The sequence below is a fragment of the Lepidochelys kempii genome, chromosome 18, assembly GCF_965140285.1.
Source record: "Lepidochelys kempii isolate rLepKem1 chromosome 18, rLepKem1.hap1, whole genome shotgun sequence".
NCBI lineage: Eukaryota > Metazoa > Chordata > Testudines > Cheloniidae > Lepidochelys > Lepidochelys kempii.
In genome coordinates this window covers 21,349,004-21,373,975 of record NC_136397.1, presented here as the reverse complement: position 1 = coordinate 21,373,975, position 24,972 = coordinate 21,349,004, and the positions used below count along the sequence as shown (strand labels likewise).

Here is a 24,972-nt window from a genome sequence, read left to right as displayed (position 1 = left end):
GGAAAAGGTATGGCAGTGTTTCTAAGTGATGCAACCGCTGGTGGATCTCTCCATTGCAAAATAAAATTAAAACCTAGGCAGCACTAGCCTAAACTTTGTCAGCTCTCATGTTCTGCTAATTCTCCAGAGAACCCTTCTCTACCTTTGTTTTAAAAGTTCTGTTAAATTTTGTAGCTTGGCTTCCTCACCTGTGTAATCTTCCTAGTTGGTTATACTGGCATCCATGGTAACAACCATAGTAACAGAATACAGTTCACTCCTGCAGGGTCACTAACCTGCTCTCTCAGGATTAAAGTGATTGGATCTGGAACACACACTGTGGACTACATTCTTCTCTCAGTTACAGTGGGGTAAACCTCGTCTAACTCCAGTTAAGTCAGTGGGTTAAATTCTGCCTGGAGTTACACCAGTATAAATCAGAAGAAACTCCATGGTAGTCAGTTGGCCAGGCCAAATTTTGCTGTCTTTTATACTGGTGTAAATTCTGCTTAATTTGATTTTCTTCAGTCTATTGGATTTATTTTATTTGACTTCAGTAGGGTGAAGTATTATGCTCAGATACTGTGGTGATTATGGCCATCAAAATACCTAGGTAGATAAGGATACTCCAAATTTACACCCGAGTGAATGAGAGCAGAATTTGGGCTAGTAGTGTTACAAGTCTGTCCTGCTTTGTCCAGAACATCTTTTTGGGCAAGGAGCATTATTTTCCTTATTTCACAAAAGGTTCTTTCCCACCCACCCCCTTCAAACAGATCCTTTATATAAAATGTGTCTGCTAGAAATCAGCCACTTTGAAAGCTTGCAACATAATTATAGGTTTACACCCCAGGAGATTCTGATGTGTAAATCCTCATCCCACAACAGATTCAAGACACCAGCATCACCTTGGCTCTGATCTTGGAGACTGCCATTTTGAGACCAGCTGTTGGGGGAAGCCATGAGGGATGGATGCTTCCACCCTCCCCACTGCTCCCTGTACCCCTACAATGAGCCTGATATCTTCACAATGACCCCAGGCCAAAAGAACCAGGGATCCCAGGCCACTCTCAGACAGGGTTCTCACACAGCATATACACCTAGAAACAGGGCCTGCTTCTCCTCTTGCTTTCACCAGTTTTACACAGCCATATAGCTCCACTGACTTCAATGAAGTTATTCCAGCCTGAGGGCGAATCAACCTCAGAGTTACTGATTTCATAGTCAACAATTTCCAAAACATCATCTTGCAAACAACAGTCCTGGGGAAGTTGGTGCAAACATCCGACTGTTCAATCTCTTATTTCACCCTTTCCAGTTTGAGAGACAGTTTGACTGAAACAAACAACGCTCAGATCAGTGACCAGAGGCTCCTACATGTCAGACATCAGCTCTCAATGCCTGGGAGAACAAGTTCAGAGTAGCAGCCGTGTTAGTCTGAATTCGCAAAAAGAAAAGGAGGACTTGTGGCACCTTAGAGACTAACCCATTTATTTGAGCATAAGCTTTCGTGAGCTACGCTGTAGCTTATGCTCAAATAAATTTGTTCGTCTCTAAGGTGCCACAAGTCCTCCTTTTCTTTTGGGGAGAACAAGGAATCACTCTACATATGTCTGGATTGTCTGCATTTGTCTTACTCATTGGTTTGGAAACCTTTGTGTATAAATAGATGCAGACCCGGACACTTTCTGTGATTAATGTTCCATTTTTCTTGAGCAACCCTCTCTGAGCTGGCCCGGCAAACGACAGGCGAAATGAAAAGCTGGGGCGGAGATCAGCCTGAATATTGCTGTACTGAGGATGAAGTTTGAAGAACCAACCAGGCAATGCCCGGGGGCAGTGGAGGGAGAGTTGGTTAACCCAGCAGGGAAAAGAGCTTTTCACTCGTATCCTGGGTGTTTGCCCCCGAATTCCCCCTCCCGGGAGTGTTTCCCCTGGTCCCAGGATCCCGGGCTGGGGGGCTCTGGCGCAGCCGGGCAATGCAGAGGGACTGGCTCTGAGGGGAGGGTGCTGGAGGGAGCTCGGGGAGGACGGGACGCGAAGGGGGAGAGCAGAGCCCTGACTTTCCCTCCGCTGAGCGCCGGGCGCTGCGAAGCCCCGCTCAGCCCGAGGGCCGGGCACGCCGGGCGCTGCCGCGGGGAGCTCTGACCACCCCTGGCGCCTCGGGCAGCGCCCCGCCATCCCTCCCCGGCCTGGCAGGGCGCTCGGGCTGCCCTGGCTCGGCCCCGCAGCCGGGCCCACGTGCAGGGGGCCGCCCTACCTGGCTGCTGCGGCGGCGGCGGTCCGTGCGCTCGGATGGCATCGGTGCCACTGGCAGGGCAGGAGCCAGGCTGCACGGGACCCCTCGCCGCCCTCTCCCCGGGCTGGGGTTCGAGTCACCGCCTCCTCCGCCGCCGCCAGAGCCCAGCCACCCTGCGGGCTCCCCGGGGCCCGGGCCCGGGGCTCCTTAACCCCTCCCTGCCCGCGCGGCAGCCGGGGCACGGGAGGCGGCTGGCTTTGCAGCGTAGCCGCCTTTCCGCGCTGAGCAGGCGGGAAGGGCCGGGGGCAGGGGGGAGGAGGAGGGAAGGGATGAGCTGGGCCAAGACAGGGGCTGGGGCAGCTCCTGGGCAAGGCCAAGGGAAGGAAGGCAGCGGCCCGGCGAGGTGGTTCCCAGCCGGGTCCAGCCGGGGCCCCTCTCTGCCTATCCACACACACAAGTCTATCGCCCCTTCCCCGTGTCCCCTGAAACTGAAGCCGCACCATTGTCTGCCAGTCTGCGCATCCCTGAGCTCGTCACTTTTCCTCAAGGCTACGATTTACATATTCACCGCCACTCTGACCCCCAGCTCTCCGACACTAAAATGTCCCTTTAAAGAGGATCCAGGCGCAACCCCCCGCCCCCCACCCTCCACCTCCGACCCCAACTCATATACTTTTAAAAGGACAAGACGAGAGAGGGAATTTGAGGATGATCTTTAAAGAGAGCTTTCAGATATTTCTGATCCTTTCCCAGGAAGGATTTTATTTTAAACATCTCCCTGGGATTTTTAAACGCAACACTGGAATTGAGGTTCACAAACAATTGAGAATATATAATTCAAGCAATTAGAAATACTGCAAATCAGTCACACGCCGACCAAACAACAGGCGCGTACTAGGATTTACACCTTCCGAAATGCAATAACATGGAAATAAATGATCATTCCAAGGAAGCATCACGGTTTTCCTGCAAGATACGCATTCATATTTTCTCCTGGTATGTGTATGTGACCGTTAAGTCGTTTTTTAATGTTTTTTAATGTTTTATTTTATAAACCTATTTCCAGGAAATCAAATGGAGAAAATATGTCAGGTTCTGGCACACAAGTCTGGTATCAAATTAACGCCACCCAGGAGCGTACAGGGCAGACACTGCAAATAAACAGAACTAGAGAAACGGAGAGAATAAAACTCATTGCTACAGAAATTAAAACAAATAGCAAATTAAAAGCAGGAGAGAATTATTAACACGTATTTTGTCTCTGAAACAATGGCCCCATCCATCTGCTAGGAGAGGAATCCGTTTGCTTTTAATCCGACATTGGTTAAACTGCAGATTCAATTTGCAGATTCAAAATATTCTTACTGCAAAGGTAGGCGATGCTATTCCTTATTTTAATGCCAGAGATGGTTCTGTAGAGCCATCATTGTGGCACAGTCGGGTCCTTGACAATAATCATGAACAACAATAATAATTAATAAGGAGCCTAGCTTGCAGTCTTTATTTCGGCAAAACTCCCCTGGATGGAGTCCTTGAAACGTCCACTTGCGTATACAAGTTTTACTGACAGGGCTTTTTATAGCATAAAGCCAGCAGAAATACTTTGTCCTATCCCTTTTACGTGCGATTTAAACACCTGCGGCAGGGTTTGGTCAGATGGTAGTGGTATAAAGTAAATACAAAAACAATTAACAATTGTTAATTAAATTTCACTGAATGATTCCCCATCACCGAAAGTATTTTTAAATAACATGTTGTCATAAGAAACATTATTATTTGTATTTTGTAAATTCATAAGCAGAAAATCATTGCATTCTTTTAAACTGTGACCGCACTTATTGTTTGGTCCCAGTACCTTATTTAGTAATTGTAAAGAGATTTTGGTTAAAAAAAAATTCGGAAAGGTTTAGTGATGCATTCGTTGAAAAACGGATGTGACTGTATATAACAATGTATTTATTAGTGGATGCTTCCAATCGGATTGTAAACAAAACAAAGCAGTGAGGTGCCAAGAAAAAAACATCAGGGCTGAACTGTAACATTAACTATTTCATAATTTATTTCTTTCAGATAAAAAGGGTGAGAAGAAAATTATTTAAAATATGATATTTAAAATATTTCAGGAAGGCACGAAGAGACAAGGATTCGGGATTATTGTATTGCCGGAGGGAGGGAAAATTGAAGGGTAACACTGGCAAAATTAACCGAAAATTAATGGAAACAAATTAAAAGCTTTAGGACCAGAACCAAAATGTGAGATTTCTGTGCCTTGCTTGTATGTATTTTGTAAGCACATGTGTAAATAACTAATGCCAAAGGATTCCCAGGCTTAAATTCACAGGGAGGAGTTGGTTTCAACCTGCGAAGGTACAGACAGCTGGGCTGGCAGCAGACAGACGTTATCCCGCATGTACAGGAGAAAAGTAACCGAGCCTGCTCTGAGACTGCAGGAGGCCCCTGTCAATGGATTAACAGCTGCGTGTCTAGATTAACGCTAAAAGAAAAGGAGGACTTGTGGCACTTTAGAAACTAACCAATGTATTTGAGCATAAGCTTTCCTGAGCTACAGCTCGCTTCATCGGTCTGCGAGGCATTTTCCCGGCGTTATTCTGCACCAGCGGCGTCCCGCGGTGATGCGGGGAGGGTGCCCAGGAGACACCTGGCTCTGCAGAGCTCCCCAGCTCCCCCTGGCAGTACGGGACCTCCCCTCCGCCCCCGACACACCGAATCCCCTGACCCCTCGCCAGCGCCAGGAGCTCGATAATCGTTCCGGTGCGGCCTCGTACAGACAGGGGCACTGACAGTCCCTGGGCGTCCCGAAACACAGCCCGCAGCAATCTGGCTGCCTCCAGCCCCGGCCTGTCCTCGATTGTCTGTCTGGCTGTCCCACACACGCCTCGTCTGTGTGTCCCACACATGCCCCGTCTGTCTGTCTGCCCCCCCCCCACATACCCCGTCTGTCTGTCTGTCCCCCCCCACACCCTTTGTCTCTCTGTCCCACACATACCCCCTCTGTCTGTCCCACACAGGCCCCGTCTGTCTGTCTGTCTGTCCCACACACGCCCCGTCTGTCTGTCTGCCCGCCCCCCCACATACCCCGTCTGTCTGTCTGTCCCCCACACACCCCCTTTCTCTCTCCGTTCCACACATGCCCCCTCTGTCTGTCCCATAGATACCCCGTCTGTCTGTCTGCCCCCCACACATACCCCGTCTGTCTGTCTGTCCCCCACATAGGCCCTCTGTCTTTCTGTCCGACACACACCTCCTCTGTCTGTCCCACAGATACCCCGTCTGTCTGTCTGTCTGTGCCACACCCCCCCTTTGTCTCTCTGTCCCACACATACCCCGTCTGTCTGTCTGTCCCATAGATACCCCGTCTGTCTGTCTGTCCCACACATGCCCCGTCTGTCTGTCTCTCTGTCCCACACACGCCCCGTCTGTCTGCTGTCTGTCTGTCCCACACATACCCCGTCTGTCTGTCTGGTCTACACAATGCCTCGCCCCCACTGTCTGTCTGGTACCCCTGGGTCTGTCTTTCCGTCTGCCCCACGCACGCCCCTGTCTGCCTGTCCCACAGATGCACCTGTCTGTCTGTCTGTCTGTCTGTCGCACCCCGGAGCCGTACCTGCTCCCCCCACCCCGGACTACAACTCCCAGGCTGCCCCGGGGCGGGCCTGGCCCCGATAAGCCGCCCGGGTTGCCGGTACCCTCCTGCCCGCTTCCGGTCCGGGAAGGCGGTTGGAGGCGGCGGGGAGCGGGCGGGTTTGAATCGGGCTGCGGGTTCACCCCCCCCCCCTGGCCCCGGGAGTCGCGGCCTGGCTCGGGCCCCGGCCGCGGCTCTGTGCGAGGCCGCGTTGTCAGGGGAACGGGGCAGGCCGCGCTGGGGCCTGGCTGCCCCGAGCTCCCCCCTCGGCCCGGCTCCCTCGGGGCCTGGGTGACGCCGGCCGCTGCCCCGGGCACTGGGGCCGCGGGGCCCGCGCACCGGGCCGGGAGCTCCCCGCGGCTGCTCTCCGGGGCCCGCCATGAATTTCTCGGAGGTGTTCAAGCTCTCCAGCCTGCTGTGCAAGTTCTCGCCCGACGGGAAGTACCTGGTGAGTGGCCCGGCGCCGCGGCTGGCCGGAGACCCGCAGCCCGGGCTCTGCAGGGGCTCGGCTGGCGTGTGCCGGGCCCGGCTCCCCCTGACACACACCCCGGGGTCGGGCTGGCCCCCGGCGCTTCTCGTTCTCCCACCTCCGGGGGGTGGGTTTCGGGCCGCGCCCCCCCGACTCCTGCCTTGTGTGCGGTGGCTGCCTGGTCAGGAAACCGGCCCCCGGCCTGTCCCCAGCCACCAAGGAGCCTCTGCCCGTAGGTATGGGCCTCCTCTCAAACCGGGGGTCGCGGGGCTGCTACATGGGGGCGGGGGGGTCGCGAGCTGCCAGCCTCCACCCCAAGCCCCCTTTGCCTCCAGCATTCATGATGGTGTTAGATGGACAGAAAGTGGTTTTAGTTCACGAGGGGGCCGCGCTCCCCGACTTGCTGTGTGCAAGAGGTCACCCGGGCAAAAGCTTGAGAGCCACTGCATGAGATCCTCCTGTAGAACCGGCTGAACTGACGGGCAATGTGTAACTAAAGTGAGAAACGATTTGTAGATGCATGTGGGTTAGTGAACCTCTAGCCGAAAGGTATTCACTGCGAATAGGAGACTCAGCTTTGTTTTGGTTTTTTTTTTAAAAAAAAGGAATTCGAAACAAAGTACAAGTGAATCTGAGAGTGACTGATGTCTAGGGAATCTGTCATCGGGGCAGAAAACAGTCAACAGGGGCCTTGCAATGTAAAATGTAATTGTTCTATCAAATAGTAAATGTCTTTTAAAATGTAACATTTTATTTTGATGAACACACTTTTTTATTCTGAAGGTAGTGATCTTGTAGTGATGTTCCTAACTAGTGATACATTTGATATAAACACTTTTGTGTGAAAATTACATGTGGAAATAATGCATCATTAGTAGAACTGTTGAGACTCATTAAATGCATTCAAAAGCAATGTTAATATTGATCACAAAATTTAAGATTTTACTAGCAAAAACTAAATTTAATCTTCCTGGGATATTGTATATTTCTGTTAACCACTTATTAAGGGGCTTTACCAACTTTTTTTAGTTTCCTAATAAAACTATTTAAATCTTTAGTAAAATTTGCATTTATCATCCATTCCTATACCCAGTGTATATAACCAAACAACAGACATGCACCTAACTTTGCTGCTGCTGTTAATAACCTTTTAATGTACAATCAAAGTATTGTATAGAAAATTGGTCACTAAGATTGAACTGTTTGAATGTTCCTCAACCCTAGATATTTCATTACGTACAAACAACCCCCTCCGTTGTTGGTTTAAGGGAGAGTATGCTTACAGCCATTAATACTGTGTGGATTTTAGTTAATGAAAAACGATCCTTCACGTACCTTACAATATTTTTTCATTGTGAGTAATAGCAGCTGTTATAAAAAAAAAATATAGAAACGTCTGTATTGGCCCTGTATTGGCCTTTTTGAAGCAACTGACTTTTGTCTTGAGAGGCAGTAATTATTGGGGGGAACGGGACGACACACTCCCTTGTTTTGCTTTGTGTAAGAATTAGCCGTAAGTTTAGCAGTAGGAATCCATAAATGTATTGTTCAAATGAATCTTAAAAGCCACCATTTTACTGAGCTTTTTTTCGAAAGCTGCAGGGAAAGGTATCCTGATCCTGCAGCTATGGCACCGCACTGAGCCAGGAGACCTGCATTCTGTTCCCAGCTCTGCCACTAATTTGCTGGGTGACAATGGGCAAGTCACTTCACCTCTCTGCCTGTGTTTCCGCTCCTTCCCTTTCTGCCTTGTCTAGATGGATTGCAAGCTCTTTGGTATGTAGGGACTGCTCTACAGTGCCTAGCATAACAGGATCCCAATGTCAGTTGGGGCCTCTGGGTGCTACCATAATAGTGAACCTGAGGGAGAGACAAATAGCAGATCACTTAGTCTTTTGCAATCAAATCCCTGTACTTTGTGAGCTGGTTTCTATACTGCAGGTGATAAAAAAGCATGACTAACTTTTTTAAAAAAAATTAGTTTTAGCAAAACAATTTAGTGAACAGTCTAGTTACAATATATAACCTTCTCTAAGTTTTAACTTCTATTTTGCTCTGACCGTAAAGATAATGTCGTACAGTATTAAGTATTATAGTGACACCTACTGGTGATCAGTTTCTTCATTACTTGCAGTTACTGTACATTAGTTTCTTCATCGCATAAAACTTCACTTTGAACCTGACTGACTGTCAGACAAGATCTCAGCCCAAAAATTGAATGTTCAGGATCAGGCTTGTTCCCAGTGACATCATTGGGACCAAGATGTGCCCCTCAGTGTTTTATTTAAATTAAAAATTACAAATATTTCTAATGCACTGGTTTAGTTATGAGTCAAAACAAAAAATTGCAAAGTTTAGACCCATTGTCTGTATTGTTTGAAGACACTTTTTAAAATCTTGAGGCTCTGATCCTGCTATGAGTTCTCAGTTGTGCAATTGCTTACATGTGTGTTACTTCACTTGCATGTTATTCACTTACTCCAGAATAAGGCCGTAGCCAATTTTTCATTAAAAGGAAAACATGAAATGGAAGAAAAATAGTTTTAAGAAGTAGGTGCAATAGGGGGGAGGGATAGCTCAGTGGTTTGAGCATTGGCCTGCTAAACCCAGGGTTGTGGGTTCAATCCTTGAGGGGGCCATTTGGGTCAAAAATTGGGGATTGGTCCTGCTTTGAGCAGGGGGTTGGACTAGATGACCTCCTGAGGTCCCTTCCAACCCTGATATTCTATGATTCTATGACTAGTATAAATAGTAGTAATGGAGCAAACAGATATTTTTCCTTACTTATATAGGCCCTAGTCCTGAAAATACTTAAGCAGCTGCTTAACTTTTATGACTAGTGTCATTATAATAACCCATCCCTTTTTTTTGTTTACTTTATGCATTTGATGATGCTTTCTGTATAGTCAGTTTACTGAGTTTTAAGGGCACAGCAAAATGGGGGGGGAGAGGGAGAAAATAAACATTTTAAAATAAGAAAATTGACTCTGAAGTCACAAAAATTTACTGGGGGAAAGTCAGGGACATGTGCAATATCTGAAGCTACTTTAATTCATTTTTGAAATTGACTAGATTCAAGTTGATCGTATCATCTTAGAAAACAACAGTTTTTGTGATAGAAATGTTTGAAAACGTTTTTGTACTTTAAATGTAAAACAAATTTAGTACCTCTTTAAAATAAAAAGTTTGGCCTGAAACCAAACATTTCTATCCTTCAGCCTTAAACACATAGGTGAGTTTTGTAAACTCTTAACAAATACATTAAAATCATCTAACGTTTGCTTTGGATTAATCTCTATTCACCTTCTTTTGCAATTGGTTGTGTAGCTCATAACAAACCTACAAATCCAAAAGTATAAATCCTGGTGCATCCAAAACATCTAAACTCTAGATCAGTGTGGTAGAGAGTGAATGATGCAGCTCAAGTCCTGGCACTCTTAAGTCTCAGTTAATAACTCTGATATGGGTGCGTCAGTTAAGCAGTTTATTTTTGTTTGCATTCAGGCTTCGTGTGTGCAGTACCGTTTGATAGTTCGAGATGTGAACAACCTCCAGATCCTTCAGCTGTATACTTGCCTGGATCAGATCCAGTACATAGAATGGTCGTCAGACTCTCTCTTTATCTTGTGTGCCATGTATAAACGAGGGATTGTTCAGGTAAGTACAGATACAGCATGGCGTATTGTTTCTGTCTAAAATTTACTAACTACTAAATTGAGAACTTCTAATGTCAAGCACTAATTGAGTGTTTTTGCCAAAGTAACTGATACTCTGATTAATAACACATGGTTTGAAGAAAGTCGAGGTTGCTACTGTTTGTCAAAACCTTGATTAAAAGGTTATTTGTTAGTCTGAAGATAAATAACATCAGAATAAAAACACTTGGAGCAAATGTGTAAAAACAGAAGCTGCTACCAAGTATCTCATATATCTGTTATTTCAGAAGGAAATAAATACATGCAGACTCTTATTAAAGGGAGCAAAAGCTTTAAAAAGGATGGTATTCAGAAAACATGACAGAAGAAAATATGCTTTATGACTTGTGTTAATGCACAGAGATGTGCAGCTTACTTTTGTAATGGGATCCAGCGCCAGTCCTTCATGGCCAAAGGCTTTCAAAGGTTTCCTGACCCCTTGGTATGTGTTGATGGAATTTTCTTTCTTAGCTGTAGCGTGGCTCTGTGATGAGAGGGAGGTTTTGGTGTGCTAGTCAGTTTGCTGCACTGACTAGTCTCTCTGACCTAGGTCTGGTCCTTGGAGCAGCCAGACTGGCACTGCAAGATTGATGAGGGGTCAGCAGGATTGGTGGCTTCGTGCTGGAGTCCGGATGGTCGTCATATTCTCAATACAACTGAGTTTTACGTAAGTGTGAAGTCATGATTGTTCTGTAGAGTATCCTATTACTGCCTGCACACCGCATCTAAAATAGCCTAGAGCTCTTAAAGCTGTAGTGTTCTATTAATCAATGTATATGCACATTTTTTTCCTTGTTTTAGATCATTCTGATTTAATCACCGCTTAGTTCTTTTACAGTTTGCTTTCTAATTTTTTTTGGTGAAAAGGTGGAATACTGAACACTCATGCCTTTCAAAATGAAATTATGCATTTAAAAAAAGATGTTAAAGAACTGGCAAATGTGACCAGAAATTCAAATTTGGGCAAAAAAACAATACACAAACTTTTTTCCAAAATCTGTGAACAGAAATGTTTCTAAAACTCTAAGGGGAACAGTTATTTTTAAACAGATTTCCTCCACTAAGGCATTAAGAGTATGAAATTGATAGTAATCTATCTGATTTTAATCATCCAAGCTGAGGGATGCAAAAAGTAAGCATGAAAAGTAATACATAAGCAGAATTTTTTTAAAATATAGTTCAAGTAATTTAGTGTGATCCGAGTAATATAGGTTTACGGCATGCTTTTTAAGTAAGAGTGCCCTTTTAAATAAAAATAAGGCAATGCTGTTTAGATAAATTACTTCTAAGACTTAGAACCTGACCTGCAGAAAGTTCCACATATGCTTAACTTTACTCATGTGATTAGTCTTATTGATTTCAATGGAACTTCTTGCAGGACTAAAATTAAACATGTATTAGTGCTTGTAGGATAAGAGCCTTAGTCTGGAATCCTAGCCAAGATATGACACTGAGTTTGGTCAGTATGAGCCTGCTTCAAAGCTCATTGAAAACAGTGGGAGGGGTTTCATAGGTGTTTTCAGAACTATATGATTTGATCAGAGCTCAGAGCAGTAACAGTAATAGTGAAAAGAAGCTAAGAACTAAATACAGTAAATTTGCCTTGCCACTGTACCTGTTCTCTGAATATTCATAAACTTCATATACCAGGGTTGTCACACCAGCAGCTTTTACCAGCACTAAATTCACTCTTTAATCCAACAAATTCATAGTATCTGTGTGCTGCAAAATTCTTTAATGCTTATGGAGATTTCACCTGTCTGGATATGAGTATCTTTTTAGAGGTAAAGGTGAGGAAATGACTTGAGAGGAAAAATTCACTTCTTCATTCTACACAGTGGACCTTGATTCCTATATCTTGTTTGTTTTTTACATGTATGAAATTCCCATTATCATCCATGGGAGAAGCCCTGTGCTGGCAGGGAGAGCAGAATATTGGAGTTGGTATCTTTGCTGTGGATATGAGAAGATGATTTTGTGTGTGGATGGTAGAGAGTTAATGCAAGCCTGGAATGCTAACATTTCTAAGTGAGTGAGAGAGTGAAATTGAATACAGCCAGAAAATATTTCATGACCCACACACTGGGATTTTTAAATGAGTTTCACAAGGGAGTTTTTGGTGTCCAGTGTAGAGGGAGAACAGTTTTCTGACTATAAATCAGCACTTCCTTTCTTTTTCCAGGGGACTGTGGTGACTACACAGTGATGAATCCAGGAAAGAGTTTCCCCGTTTTGGTTGTCCTTGGTGGGGATAAAAATGAGTCCGGTTGTTCAAACTAAAGACAGACACATGTCTAATAGGCAGGATTGTTGTAGTTTGAGTAACCAAAACTGTGGGCGGCTCCTGCTGCTGCATGCTACAAGTAGGCTCATAATGGCACATGCGGGGGTGGACTAGTGAGTATTTTTTTTTTTTTTTTACCACCTATCAGAACTCAGTTTGACCCCACAGGATTTCATTTAAGCCTTTGCCAAGTTGGCATCTGTGCTAGGATAGGTTTTCTCTCCAGCTGTAAACAGGTTGCTAAATTAACTTGTGTCAGACAGCTGCTTGGGTTATGCTGGTGTCTGTGTTGTGTTTACTCTCTAGTATGCTATATCCATAGTCTCTACCGGGACAGACGGTGTTTGAGACAGGAAATAGCAGGATACTTAATATCATCATATTATGTACATTATCAAGTTCAAGGATCATTTGAAGGCTTTAAAGGTTCTGTGTTAACCCACACTGCTCAGATTTGGTAGTCTGACATTTTAATATAGAACCAACTAATTATGACTCATACTTGTAATTCTTCAGGTCAATATATATGCTCCAAAATGGGTTCACTAATATTTTTTCATGTTATTTTAAACACATTGTAGTTTAAAAAAAAAAAAAAGTGATTGTGGTACTTTGTTTCTAGCTACTTGTGTGATTTATAACTCTCTATAACTAAACTGCATTATTTTCATAGTGGGTGTTCTGTATGGTATATGAATTATAAACAAAGTATAGTTCATAACACTGATTTTTCTGATCTGATCGGCGTACAAGAAACCAACATCTAACTTAAAATAAATGGGAGACTTTTCCTTGAATACTTTGAAGTCCATTACTGCTCATGGTGTGCAAACTCGGTAGTGGATACAGCATAATGCTACATGTCTCAAAAAGGTATGTATCTAAGATCAATGCAAATCTGAAAATGTTTCAGTTTATACTTGTTTCATTGCAAATGAGAATCCTTCATACATATAATACACCATATATCTGAGACCAAACATTATGGCATAGTATCCAATAATACAAAATGCTACAGGTAAATGGAATCATAGGACTGGAAGGGACTTCTAGTCCAGTCCCCTGCACTGAAGGCAGGACTAAGTAGTATTTAGACCATCCCTGACAGGTGTTCCTCTAACCTGCTCTTAAAAATCTCCAATGATTGAGATTCTAACACTAATATCTAACGCTTCACACGAATGATGCAATCAAAACATGTAGAATGGTACACAGGTCAACTCAGTGACACGGTCTTACTGGAAATAGAGTATAGAAAAGTGCTGTACCTATAATTTTTTTTTTTTTTGCTGAGTACTGCCCAGCATTGTCATTGGTATGGGTATTTATGGTATATTGAGTTTAAACAAAGCTGAGCACAAATCCCTAACTTACATATTTTCTTTTTTGTGTCTTGTTTTGCTGCCTAGTCTTTTTAATTGAAGTTAGCCTACACTTTATTGACTAAAGGTCCTGGAAAACATTAATCCGTGGTCAGCAACTTTTTGATCATTGGATTTGGTCCACTGAATCCAGCATCAGCCACTGTATCTCATTACAGATAACAGCAGAAGAGATACTATTTCCATCAAACTTCTAAAAGCAGCAGTTGATAGCAAATATTTAAATAGGTGTGAAAAAATAAGATAATTAGCATTACAAAACATTGAGTACTATTTTACATAAGGAATGTGTTAACAAGGGATACCATTTTATGTAACTGTTGGATAAAGAACCAGCTATATTAGGGATGACAAATAGTAATGTTTAATTTAATGAGAGTCCCATACAATTACATCACATAATGGCAAGCAGACAATTTTTTTAAGTGCTTAAATACGAATACTAGAAGTCTAAATGTGAAGATGAAGTGCCGTGTCGTGTGTTTAAATGAGGATATTGACATAACCAGCATCACAGAAACTTGGTGGAATAAGGATAATCAATGGGACACAGTAATACCAGGGTATAAAATATATCGAAAGTACAGACTAAGTTGTACTGGAGGGGGAATGGCACTATGGTGTAGAGTCAAATGAAGTAAAAGTCTTGCTGACCACCCGACCAGGATGCTGATAGTGACAGTGAAATGCTCAGGGAGATTAGAGAGGCAATAAAAATAAACTCAGTAACAATGGAGAATTTCAACTATCCCCATATTGACTGGGTACATGTCACCTCAGGACAAGATGCAAAGATAACGTTTCTTGACACCTTAAATGACTGCTTCTTGGAGCAGCTAGTTCTAGAACCCACAAGAGGGGAGGCAATTCATGATTTAGCTCTAAATGGAGCACAGGATCTGGACCAAGAGGTGAATATAGCTGAACCGCTTGGTAATAGTGACCATAACATAATAAAATTTAACATCCCAGTGGGGAGGGAGAGGGCAAGGACACCAAAGCAGCCCACCATGGTAGAATTTAATTTGAGAAAGGGGAACTACACAAAAATGAGGAAGCTAGTTAAACAGAAATTAAAAGTTACAGTGCCAAAAGTGAAATTCCTGCAAGTTTAATGGAAACTTTTTAAAGACATCATCATAGAGGCTCAACTTAAATGTATACCCCAAATTAAAAAACTTAGTAAAAGAACGAAAAAAGTGCCACCATGGCTAAACAACAAAGTAAAGAAGCAGTGAGACAAAAAGGCAAAAAACTTTTGAAAGTAGAAGTTTAAATCCTATTGAGGAAAATAGAAAGGAGCATAGATTCAGGCAAATGAAGTGTAAAAATATAATTAGGAAGGTCAAGAAACTTTGAGTCTGTGGCTAGCTGTTCTTCAAATTCTAACAGCAAAAAAATTAAGTACATCAGAAGCAGGAAGCCTGCAAAACAAACAATTTAGCACTCGAGATGCTAAAGGAGCACTCAAGGAAGATGAGGCCATAGTGGAGAAACTAAATGAATTCTTTGTGTCGGGCTTCACAGCTGAGGATCTGAGGGAGATTCCCTAACCTGAGCCATTCTTTTTAGATGACAAATCTGAGGAACTGTCCCAGATTAAGGTGTCATTAGAGGAAGGTTTGAAACAAATTGATTAATTAAAACAGTAATAAGTCACGTGGACCGGATGGTATTCACCCAAGAGATCTGAAGGAACTCAAATATGAAATTGCAGAACTACTAACTTTGATACGTAACCTATCATTTAAATCCACTTCTGTACCAGATGACTGGGGGAGCTAATGTGATGCCAATTGTTTTAAAAGGCTCCAGAGGCGATCCCAGCAATTGTAGGCTGGTAAGTCTAACTTCAGTACAAAGCAAATTGGTTGAAACTATAGTAAAGAACAGAATTATCAGACACCTAGATGAACATGATTTATTGGGGAAGAGTCAACATGGTTTTTGTAAAGGGAAATCATGCCTCACTAATCTACTAGAATTCTTTGAGGGGGTCAACAAGCAGTGTACTTAGATTTTCAGAATGCCTTTGACAAGGTCCCTCACCAAAGGCTCTTAAGCTAAGTAAGCTGTCATGGGATAAGAGGGAAGATCCTCTCGTGGATCAGTAACTGGTTAAAAGATAGGAAACAAAGGGTAGGTTTTCAGAATGGAGAGTGGTAAATAGTGGTGTCTCCCAGGGGTCTGTACTGGGACCAGTACTGTTGAACATATTCATAAATGATCTGGAAAAAGGGGTAAACAGTGAGGTGGAAAAATTTGCAGAGGATACAAAACTACTCAAGATAGTTAAGTCCAAAGCAGACTGTGAAGACCTACAAAAGGATCTCACAAAACTGGGTGACTGGGCAAGAAAATTGCATTTATCAACACTGAATTTCATCTGCCAAGTAATGCACGTTAGAAAACATAATCCCAACTATACATATAAAATGATTGGGTCTAAATTAGCTGTTACCACCCAAGAAAGAGATCTTGGAGTCATTGGCGATAGTTCTCTGAAAACATTCATTCAATGTGCAGTGGCAGTCAAAGCTAACAGTATTGGGAATCATTAGGAAAGAGATAATAAAACAGAAAATATATTGCCTCTTTCTAAATCCATGGTATGCCCACATCTTGAATACTGTATGCAGATGTGGTCGCCTCATCTCAAAAAGGATATATTGGAATTGGAAAAGGTCAACAGAAATTTTAGGAGTATGGAACAGCTTCCCTATGAGGAGAGATTAATAAAACTGGGACTTGTTAGCTTGGAAAAGAGACGACTAAGGGAGGATATGATATAGTTCTATAAAATCATGGCTGGGGTGGAGAAAGTAAATAGGGAAGCGTTGTTTACTTCTCATAACACAAGAACTAGAGGTCACCAAATGAAATTGTTTTAAGCCTGCTGCCTATTAAACAAAAGGAAGTATTTCTTCACACAGTGGACAATCAGCCTGTGGAACTCCTTGCCTGAGGATGTTGTGAAGGCCAAGCTATAACAGGGTTCAAAAAAGGATGGCTAAGTTCATGGAGGATAGGTCCATCAATGGTTATTAGCCAGGATGGGCAGGGATGCAAAACCATGCTCTGAAGTGTCCCTAGCCTCTGTTTGCTGGAAACTGGGAATCGGCGACGGGATGGATCACATGATGGTTACCTGTTCTGTTCATTCCCTCTGAAGCACCTGGCATTGGCCACTGTTAGAAGACAGGAAGCTGGGCTAGATGGAGCATTGGTCTGACCCAGTATGGCTGTTCTGGTGGTGGTCCTGTATATATTTGTGAGAATATGATGTATACAAAAGGTGCAAAAACTGTTGTGGCTACACTTAAAACAGGAAAGTCAAGGAATGCAATGGTTATGGTCTTCATAGAAACATTAAGTTATACGTATTTCATTGTCTTTGTGTATTTAAGTTACATTTAATAGTGTATATGTATGAGAGTTAAAAGTTCCTAGGGACTCTATTGCATTCCCTGGTATTTTGTAATGATTTATTTAAATGTGATCTTAATGCTGCATTAACAAAGTTGGTTTTGTATGTAATGTCTTCAGTTTAAAAAACAACAAACCCCCCACCCAACCACCCATACCTGGTCATGTGTTGTGTAACACTTAATAGGACAGCAACAGAATCTGAAAAAACAGTGGATGAGGGCAGAAGTAACAAAACAAGATGGATATGCAGGGCTTCATCCTGCAAGCCTTCTTCAGATGTGAGGAGCTTTCAGGCTTGCTCTTCTAGCTTGCATTGCTAGGAGGATTGTGGAGTGGGTGGGTGGGTGTCAGTGAGACAGTCCTCCTGTAAATTGTCTAAGCAGCTGGCCAGGCTGGGACACTATAGACTCTGATGATATAAAAGGCGTAACCCTTTATTAGGGTCTGCCACCATCTTTGCCAGCTGTCAGCTGAGCATACTCCCATGTGCTTTCAGTCACTTATAACTTTTGTTTAGCTAAAAGTTCCCCTTTGTGTCACACACTCATAGCAAAGGCACTAGTCCAAAATAAGGGCTCATTACATGCAAAGTTTGCAGCTTGATTTTTATCATCCAGGGTGCATTGAGCTGATTTCCAGTTGTTGATGCTTACAGCAGCCTTCAAGGGTGAATAGAAACTGAACAGTGATTCTCCTAATGGTGCTGTGGGGTTCCATGTTTCTGTTTCAGTGACTCCAGATCACTCTAGCTTAATTTAAAATCTAAAAGATGTACTTCTAATTACCAGCTCTACAAACTCAGCCAGGAATCTGAAAGTCAAGCTGGATTCTTTCTGGCTCGCTTAGAAATCGTAGTTAGTTAGTTCTCACGAAATGGAATAGAAATCTGGTCAGTCTCCTGTAGTTATATTTGTATTTTTTAGTAGGGATAAAAAGTAGTGTGCTCACTTTACCTGCTATAGGAAATGGCTCTAACTCTGAACCGGGCGTGGGTGCAGATCCACAGAGAGAAGTGACCATTGTCGGAGCAGAATGGCACTTTCAAGCCTATTGCTGTATTACTAGAACAGCCTGGTAGCATCTGCCAATGGGAAAGCGGATACTATGCCAGATATCTTGCATCTTATGATGACGTCCTTCTGTCTGCATGCTCCACAATGTGGGAGTGTATGTATCTCGAAGAGAACTCGGCTAGAATGTAAGGAGGGGGAAAGTGGATGTTTGTAATTAGCTATATAGTACAGATCGTACATGTAACACTAGGATATTGTCATATCCCACCCATCCTGCAACTTATGCAAATTTGGTATGTTCATTTTGTTCAAATTATTGTAGATAATTCACTCCCCTGATTCATAGGAGAAGGAAGCTTTAGGTTTCCATTCTTTTTTTCATTGTGACTCCCATGTTTACCAAAGTACAATACAACAATCAGTAACATTAGTTCATCCAGTATTTCCATTAGGAATCCTATTTTATTAACTGCATATTTCTGTGTTTTCTAGCACAGTCAGGGGGTTAAGATGTCAGTAAACCTATTGTAAATTACAGCCACAGTGTTAAAAAGTGTGCTTTTTGTGCATATTGGCGCTAATCCTTAGTAATTGTAAATGGCTATATTGGTTGAAAAATACTTTCTGTCAAGGAATGTGCCCTGAATAATCCTCTGAAATCCTGTGCTGACAGACACAGCTATGGAAGGAGGCCTTGTGACCCAGTCAAGTCTGGGACGAAAGTTGACGGTCACTTGAGATGCAAGTTTGTTTAAAAGTGTGTGGCTTTTTTTTTTTTTTTGTCTAGTGAAAATCACCAGTCTCACACCTGCCTAAAGCTGTCAAAACTGGGATGAAATCTCTAACCCAGCACTGGACTGTTTATCACGTTACTATCTAAATACTTTTTTATTCTCAGCTGTTTTTAAGCTATTTTAAAAATGCTGCTGCTTTTGGTTTGTTTTTCCACTGCAAAACAACAGCTGAAAACTTCCTGGACAGCATGACCATTAGGATTTGAGTTTGACATTTCACTTAGTCCAGTCATCTGCACTAAAGAGAGAACATCTTGGAATGGTTAGTAAAGAAATGCTTGCAGTTGATCAAATCAATTTTTGCTTCAGGGAAAAACTTTTTTTTCACAGAAAACTCCATTTGTTAAACTTTAAATGGCTGTTTTTACCTTTTTTCACATGCAGTGAGCACTGTACTCTGTTCCTTCCCTTCTTTGTTTCATTGATAGCAGAGACCATCTTTCTTGTGTAGTTTTCATAGAGGTTTAGGGCAAGTATGTGGATAAATGTGGCTGTTACCATTGGGAATATGAAGGCTTTCTTGTCCATGGGACTAGTTACATGTTGACAATGAAATATACACAGTATAACTATACTCTGCATTTCATCCATAGATTTCAAAGTGCTTGTTACCCAAACTTTGAGAATCTTCCTATTCTACAGATGGGATAACTGAGTCGCAGACAGTAAGAGCAATATTTTCAAACTTAGGTACCAGAGTTTAGGCACTTTAAGTGGCCCAGTTTTTTCAGGTGCCTATGTTAGGCACCAATGTTTGAAAATGTTGGTCTGTGACTTGTTTAAGGTATCAATGAATCTTGGATTTCGTGACTCCCAGTTACATGCTTATTGCACTAGACCACAGCTGGTCCTCAAGTGACATATCTGAGCTGGACAGGAGAGCCTATGGGTTTTTGTGTACTTGTACTCCACAGGTGCATTAAGAGGCTAAAAATATGTGCTTTGCCTACACAAGAAGCCTGTGTGCCCACTATAAGACCTTCATTTAGTCTGGTATTTCTTTTATAAAAGAAATATCTCTTTGTAACAGTTAGTTACAGACTTGTGACTTGTATAACGTACTGGGTGTGCAGTCTGAACCTATCAAATTCTCAATATTATAATGACCATTTTATTTATTCATTATAAATGAAATAACATATAGATATGTGTAGAAATATGTGCAGTAATATTAAAATGTGCTCTGAGTGTCCATGTGAGTACATGCTATAGTAGTAAAACAGATATTTAATAGAACTTTACAGTGAAATTTGTCATAAATGGCTTCTCCAGGGACGGACAGAATGAGGGGGGATAAGGAAGAATTGTACCTGGTACAGTTGCAGATATTTTGGAGCTGTTTTAAGATTGGAATTGCATAATAAAGATCATGACCTCTTGTATAAGTTTCTCTGCAATAGTGAACAGTAAATGTCTTTTGAGAAAATACTGACTGCAAAAATGGTACCCTTTTTTTGGCTATATATGCTTCATAGGTGTTTTCAGAACACTCTGATTAAAAATGTAATCCCAACATGTTCTAGTTTTATTTTAATCACTTTTCCTGTCTGTAACCATACTGTATCTGGATATACCTTTTTGTGAGTTTTGGATTTTCATATACATTTATTTATTTAAGCTTAGAAGCTACCAAACAGCACAAAAGCCAATAAAGTTCTTGGTTAGAATAATATATTATATACGTTATTTGCTTATTTATTCCAAACTGAGTATTATCATCTGGTGTCCAAGCAGTTAGCTCGAGGTGCATTCCATCCCTTCCTGTGCAGTGGAACTAGTGTGGTCCTCCTGCATGAGAAGGCAGGCTGCTGGGCACCGATGTGGGGTTCATTCTGCGCTGCTCGAGAGGGCAGGTGGCTCCTCTACTGTCTCATTTCTCTCATGGGGTGGAGGCTGAAACAGAGCAGAAGTTAGAGTGCCTCTATAGCCTGTGGGGAGACTTGCTTTCTCGCCCCTTCGTGGAGTTCACCTGACCTGTGTACTTGGGTTGACTCAAGCAGCAGGGATTTGCCCTATACTGGGGGGCCAAGACTGTTTATGTGGGGGCAGGGCAGGAGAGCATCATGCAGGGGACTTGGACACTGGCACCCTTGGTTCTACCTATTCTCTTCCTGTGGCGCATACATCTCCTGTGGGCTCTAATGCTTTGGTCTAATTTCAATTGTTGGGTTTAGTGTGCAGCTGCGGGTTGATGTTGGTCACCTGTGACATACAGGAGGTCAGACTAGGTGGCCCCTTATGGCCTTAAACTGAATGACACTTCCATACCCAGTAGGTACTTGGTCAGGAGGCCAAGTCAGTATTACAGCTATAAACTTGCATGCTTGACTATAACCCAGAACTTAACATTCAAAGCTTGTATTAAGTGGCCGGGGTGTGTGTGTGAGAGAGAGATGCTGGATTGGATTAAGGGAGGAACAGAGGCAAGTGCAATTAATAGGAGCAAGCAGGATGCCTCTATTGCTGTAGAGGAATGTGAGTGGGCATGGTGTTGGTATTTTTAAAGTAAATCTTGTATCCAGAACAGCCTGATGGTGTATTTTTGTGTGTCCAGAAGCCAGCAGTTGTGGTAATATAAAACTTGATTATCAAAAGTCAGTCTAGTGTAGGGGTTCTCAAACTTCATTGTACTGTAACCCCGTTTGGACAATAATAATTACTACATGACCCCGGGCGGGGGGACACGAAGCCTGAGCCAGCCCAAGTCCTGGGAAGGTGGGGGCTAAAGCTGATGCCCAAGGACTTCAGTCCCAGGCAGGGGCCTGTAATTTGAGTCTTGACGCCCGGGGCTGAAGCCCTTGGACTTCAGTTTTGGTCCTGGGCCCCAGCAAGTCTAAGCCAGCCCTGGTGACCCCCATTAACATGTGGTTGGGACCCACTTTGGGGTCCCAACCCACAGTTTGAGAACTGCTGGTCTAGTGGATTCTTGTTGAATTACTATATTAAGTACTCTTAAAGTTAACACTATAGGTCCTTGCAGAGCGTCCCTAGGGGATGGCAAATAGGGGCAACCACTCCAGGCCCCGTGCTCTGGGGAAGCCCTGCGGGCTGGTGTGTTGGCCGGCGCTGCATGGGCGGCGGGTGAACTGCTGGCTGGGGGAGGCTACCCCCAGCCCTGCCCCTTCCACCGGAGAGAGAGCACGCGATGGCAGCACTGCAGCCTCCCCCAGCAGCCCTGGAGTGCTGGGAGGGAGGGAGAGTGGCATGGCCATAGCCCCCTGGAGCCCAGCGGCAAGGCCCTGTGGGGGCGGAGTGTGGGCGGAGCCACACTTGGCTGTTTGGGGAGACGCTGCCTCCACTACCCACCCCTGGCGTGGTTAGTCCCAGAAGCGATGTCACTTCTGCCCCAGGCACGACCCTGGATCCTTGATCCTTAGTTCATAAGGAGGTAAATAGGAAAGTGATAAGAGCAGTTAAACTCATGTCCTCCGCTCCCTCTTGCACTTTTTCTTTCTTTTTGCTTTACATGAAAGAGGCTTGGGGGCCTAACTGGTTGTTTCTCTTTCCGGCTAACTAGAAACCCTGATTCAACTTCTGAGTGATGTCTTTAAATCTCTTTACAAGCTTCCTTGCTCTTTAAATTTATTCTTGTGATGCTCTGTGTAGAGGTTGGTGTATTTAAAAAAAGGAAGTGTTAGTCCTTTTTGTTTTGGGCCTCTCCTGATGCTTCTCTGTGGAGGTGACAGTTAGGATTCTTTGAAGTAGAATTTAAGCATTTCAGTTAGGACACGGGGGCAGCACTAGAATTTACAGTTTGCTCCATGCACTAGGTGTGATAGTGGCCACGCCCAGGTGATCAAGTGCTGGATCTTACTTGGTAGCAAGAAAATGCATTCTAGTAAAATTGCTGTAAAAACATAAAAAATGGCACAGCTGATCAGACTAGTGGTCCATTCAGCTTGGAATCCCATCTCCAATGGTACCAGTTACTTCAGAGGAAGTTGCAAGAATACTTATCATGGACAACTGTAAAGTAAACTAACCATGGTGGAAGCTCTCCCCAACTCTGGCAGCAGTTGGTTTATGCCTTGAAGGGAGATACTTCTCTAGCTTCAGGATTGTTATACACCAGCCAATGTAACTGTAGACATAACCATACATATTCTAGGTTTTATTTTTTCCCCTTTGCTTGGTGGAAGGGTTAAAATCAATACAAAGAGTGATGTGGTTAAACATTGTACTAGACCTACTTTGCTATTGTTTGTAAGATTTGGTGGTGCTGTGATAGTTTCAGAAAAGATTTATTGGTGTCCCACTGTACTGTACCTTTCACTTTGTTGTAGTATCCCCTTGTTATAACAAAATATTGAAAAAGCTAGAAAAAAATTATATTGGAAAATATTCCTCTCTGCAAATATAAATGCAAAGGTTCACATGACACATTGATGAAGACATGTGTCTGGTGTTGCTGCCGTTGCTATGGTAGAGTAAGTATTTGTTTTTAATTGAATAATCTGCAGATGGTAATGCAGAGCCTCTATAATACAGGCTGTGACCTTGCCATGCTCTGGAGAGGCCTGTTTTGCAGCTGACTGCTTCCTCTGTGGTTCCCGAATTCTACAGATGCATGAGTCTCCAAAAATACCCCAAACACTATGTAAATGGTTCATAATTAGTCTTTTGAAAATCAAGGCCTTCCAATAATTGCATAATGTCACTTTTTTCTGTTTGTGTGGTTGAGAAAGGGGAAATTAAAATGAAAATTGGTTAGCTCAGATCTTGATTTTTTGAAACTGAAAAATACAGTGACGAGTCAGTAATTAGTAATCTCATCCCAAGAGATGCAGCATTTCACTCTAAAAATGACATGCTGTTCTCATATCATTCACTAAGAACCTAAATACAAGAAGAATTTCTCACCTCTTGCCAGCCTATGTATTTCATGTTCTTCCAGATTCCTGTGATGGTTTAGAAATCTCACAGATCTGTGCAAAAATGATTTCCTAATACACATTGGCAGTCATGATGCTAGCTCTTACACTACTATCAGCATTTAATAATATGAATGTAAATTTTAATATTGTTGGCCATTTAACTTCCTGCTTCTTTTATACATCTCATCAACACTGTATTGCTATGTGCTTCCATTACTAAATCGGAATAAATATCATTGACTGAAAAGTAGAGATGGGGTTTTGTTTGAGGGAACCTAACATTCCTAGCAATCAGAGCTCACAAACTTCCTTAGTTAAAACCACAGAAATAAGGAAATGAAAGGAGAACGCTGAACTGTGGTGACTAAATCCTCCCGTTATGCCTAAATGTTGCAGTGCACACATGTAGGTTCAGTTTTGTATAGAGTCTTGCACGTTAAGGTTGGTTACATTGGTCCGGCTCCTCAAAGGGTTGATTTCAGCAGAAGCTAGGAGCTTAAAATACCTCTGGGGATCTGGGCCACACTTCCCAAGTGTAGGACTGGGGATCTAGTTTGTTATAGCTCCCAAGTTCACTTGCATTTTTAATAACCTGATCTCTTCTTAAGCACTCTACATATAGCCCAGGGTCCTGTTGCCAGAGTTCTGGACCAGGTTGGGTACTACGTCTCCTTTTTAAAACAAAACTAAAAAGCTTCAGGGTAAAGTGGCGTATTAGATAGAAGTCTGGAAGAGGACTGGATGCATTGCTTTGTTGGAATCTCCAGCCTTTGGCACTCCTGTTTGCCCAATCTCTATGTGTCCTGGATAATTCTGTACACTACAATACAACACAACTTGATTATTTTATGACTTCTATATAAACTCTACCTGAAAACATTTTACTGAACTAAATAAAACAGGACCGCTATAAATCTCTTAAATTTGAGGCTGTTTTTAACTTGATCAATTATTACAATACCTAATATGTGAAGGGCATTATAGAAGGGTTATACATTTGTTGGGAAAAGAGGTTTTTTAATAAAACATAAGTGCAATCTAATATAGAGACACTAAGATTTAAGTAGAACAGTTTTGTTAGGAAAAGTTTTGGTTCCATGGTTGTTTGTTTTAATGTGAGACCCTCCCAGTGTGAAAAGTTTAGTGTTGAATGAGATTCTCTGTACACTTT

The 24,972-nt window shown here is 42.9% G+C and overlaps 2 protein-coding genes across 3 annotated transcripts in view; one reads left to right on the top strand and one right to left on the bottom strand.

Moving 5' to 3' along the window:
* Positions 1 to 6,534, bottom strand: part of TP73 (tumor protein p73) — an 87,551-nt gene extending 81,017 nt beyond the window's left edge. The window contains exon 1 of the mRNA XM_073316373.2: positions 6,307 to 6,534. The gene's annotated coding sequence lies outside the window, so the exon portion shown is untranslated. The remainder of the gene's footprint in view (positions 1 to 6,306) is intronic.
* WRAP73 (WD repeat containing, antisense to TP73) overlaps positions 5,942 to 24,972 on the top strand; it is a 32,659-nt gene continuing 13,628 nt past the window's right edge. The window contains exons 1-3 of one of the 2 annotated variants that reach the window (XM_073316385.2): positions 5,942 to 6,309; positions 9,835 to 9,987; positions 10,576 to 10,692. In XM_073316385.2, coding sequence (XP_073172486.1) covers positions 6,241 to 6,309; positions 9,835 to 9,987; positions 10,576 to 10,692 — 339 coding nt within the window. In that variant the 5' untranslated portion in view covers positions 5,942 to 6,240. The remainder of the gene's footprint in view (positions 6,310 to 9,834; positions 9,988 to 10,575; positions 10,693 to 24,972) is intronic. The other variant, XM_073316384.2, reaches the window with a different exon arrangement.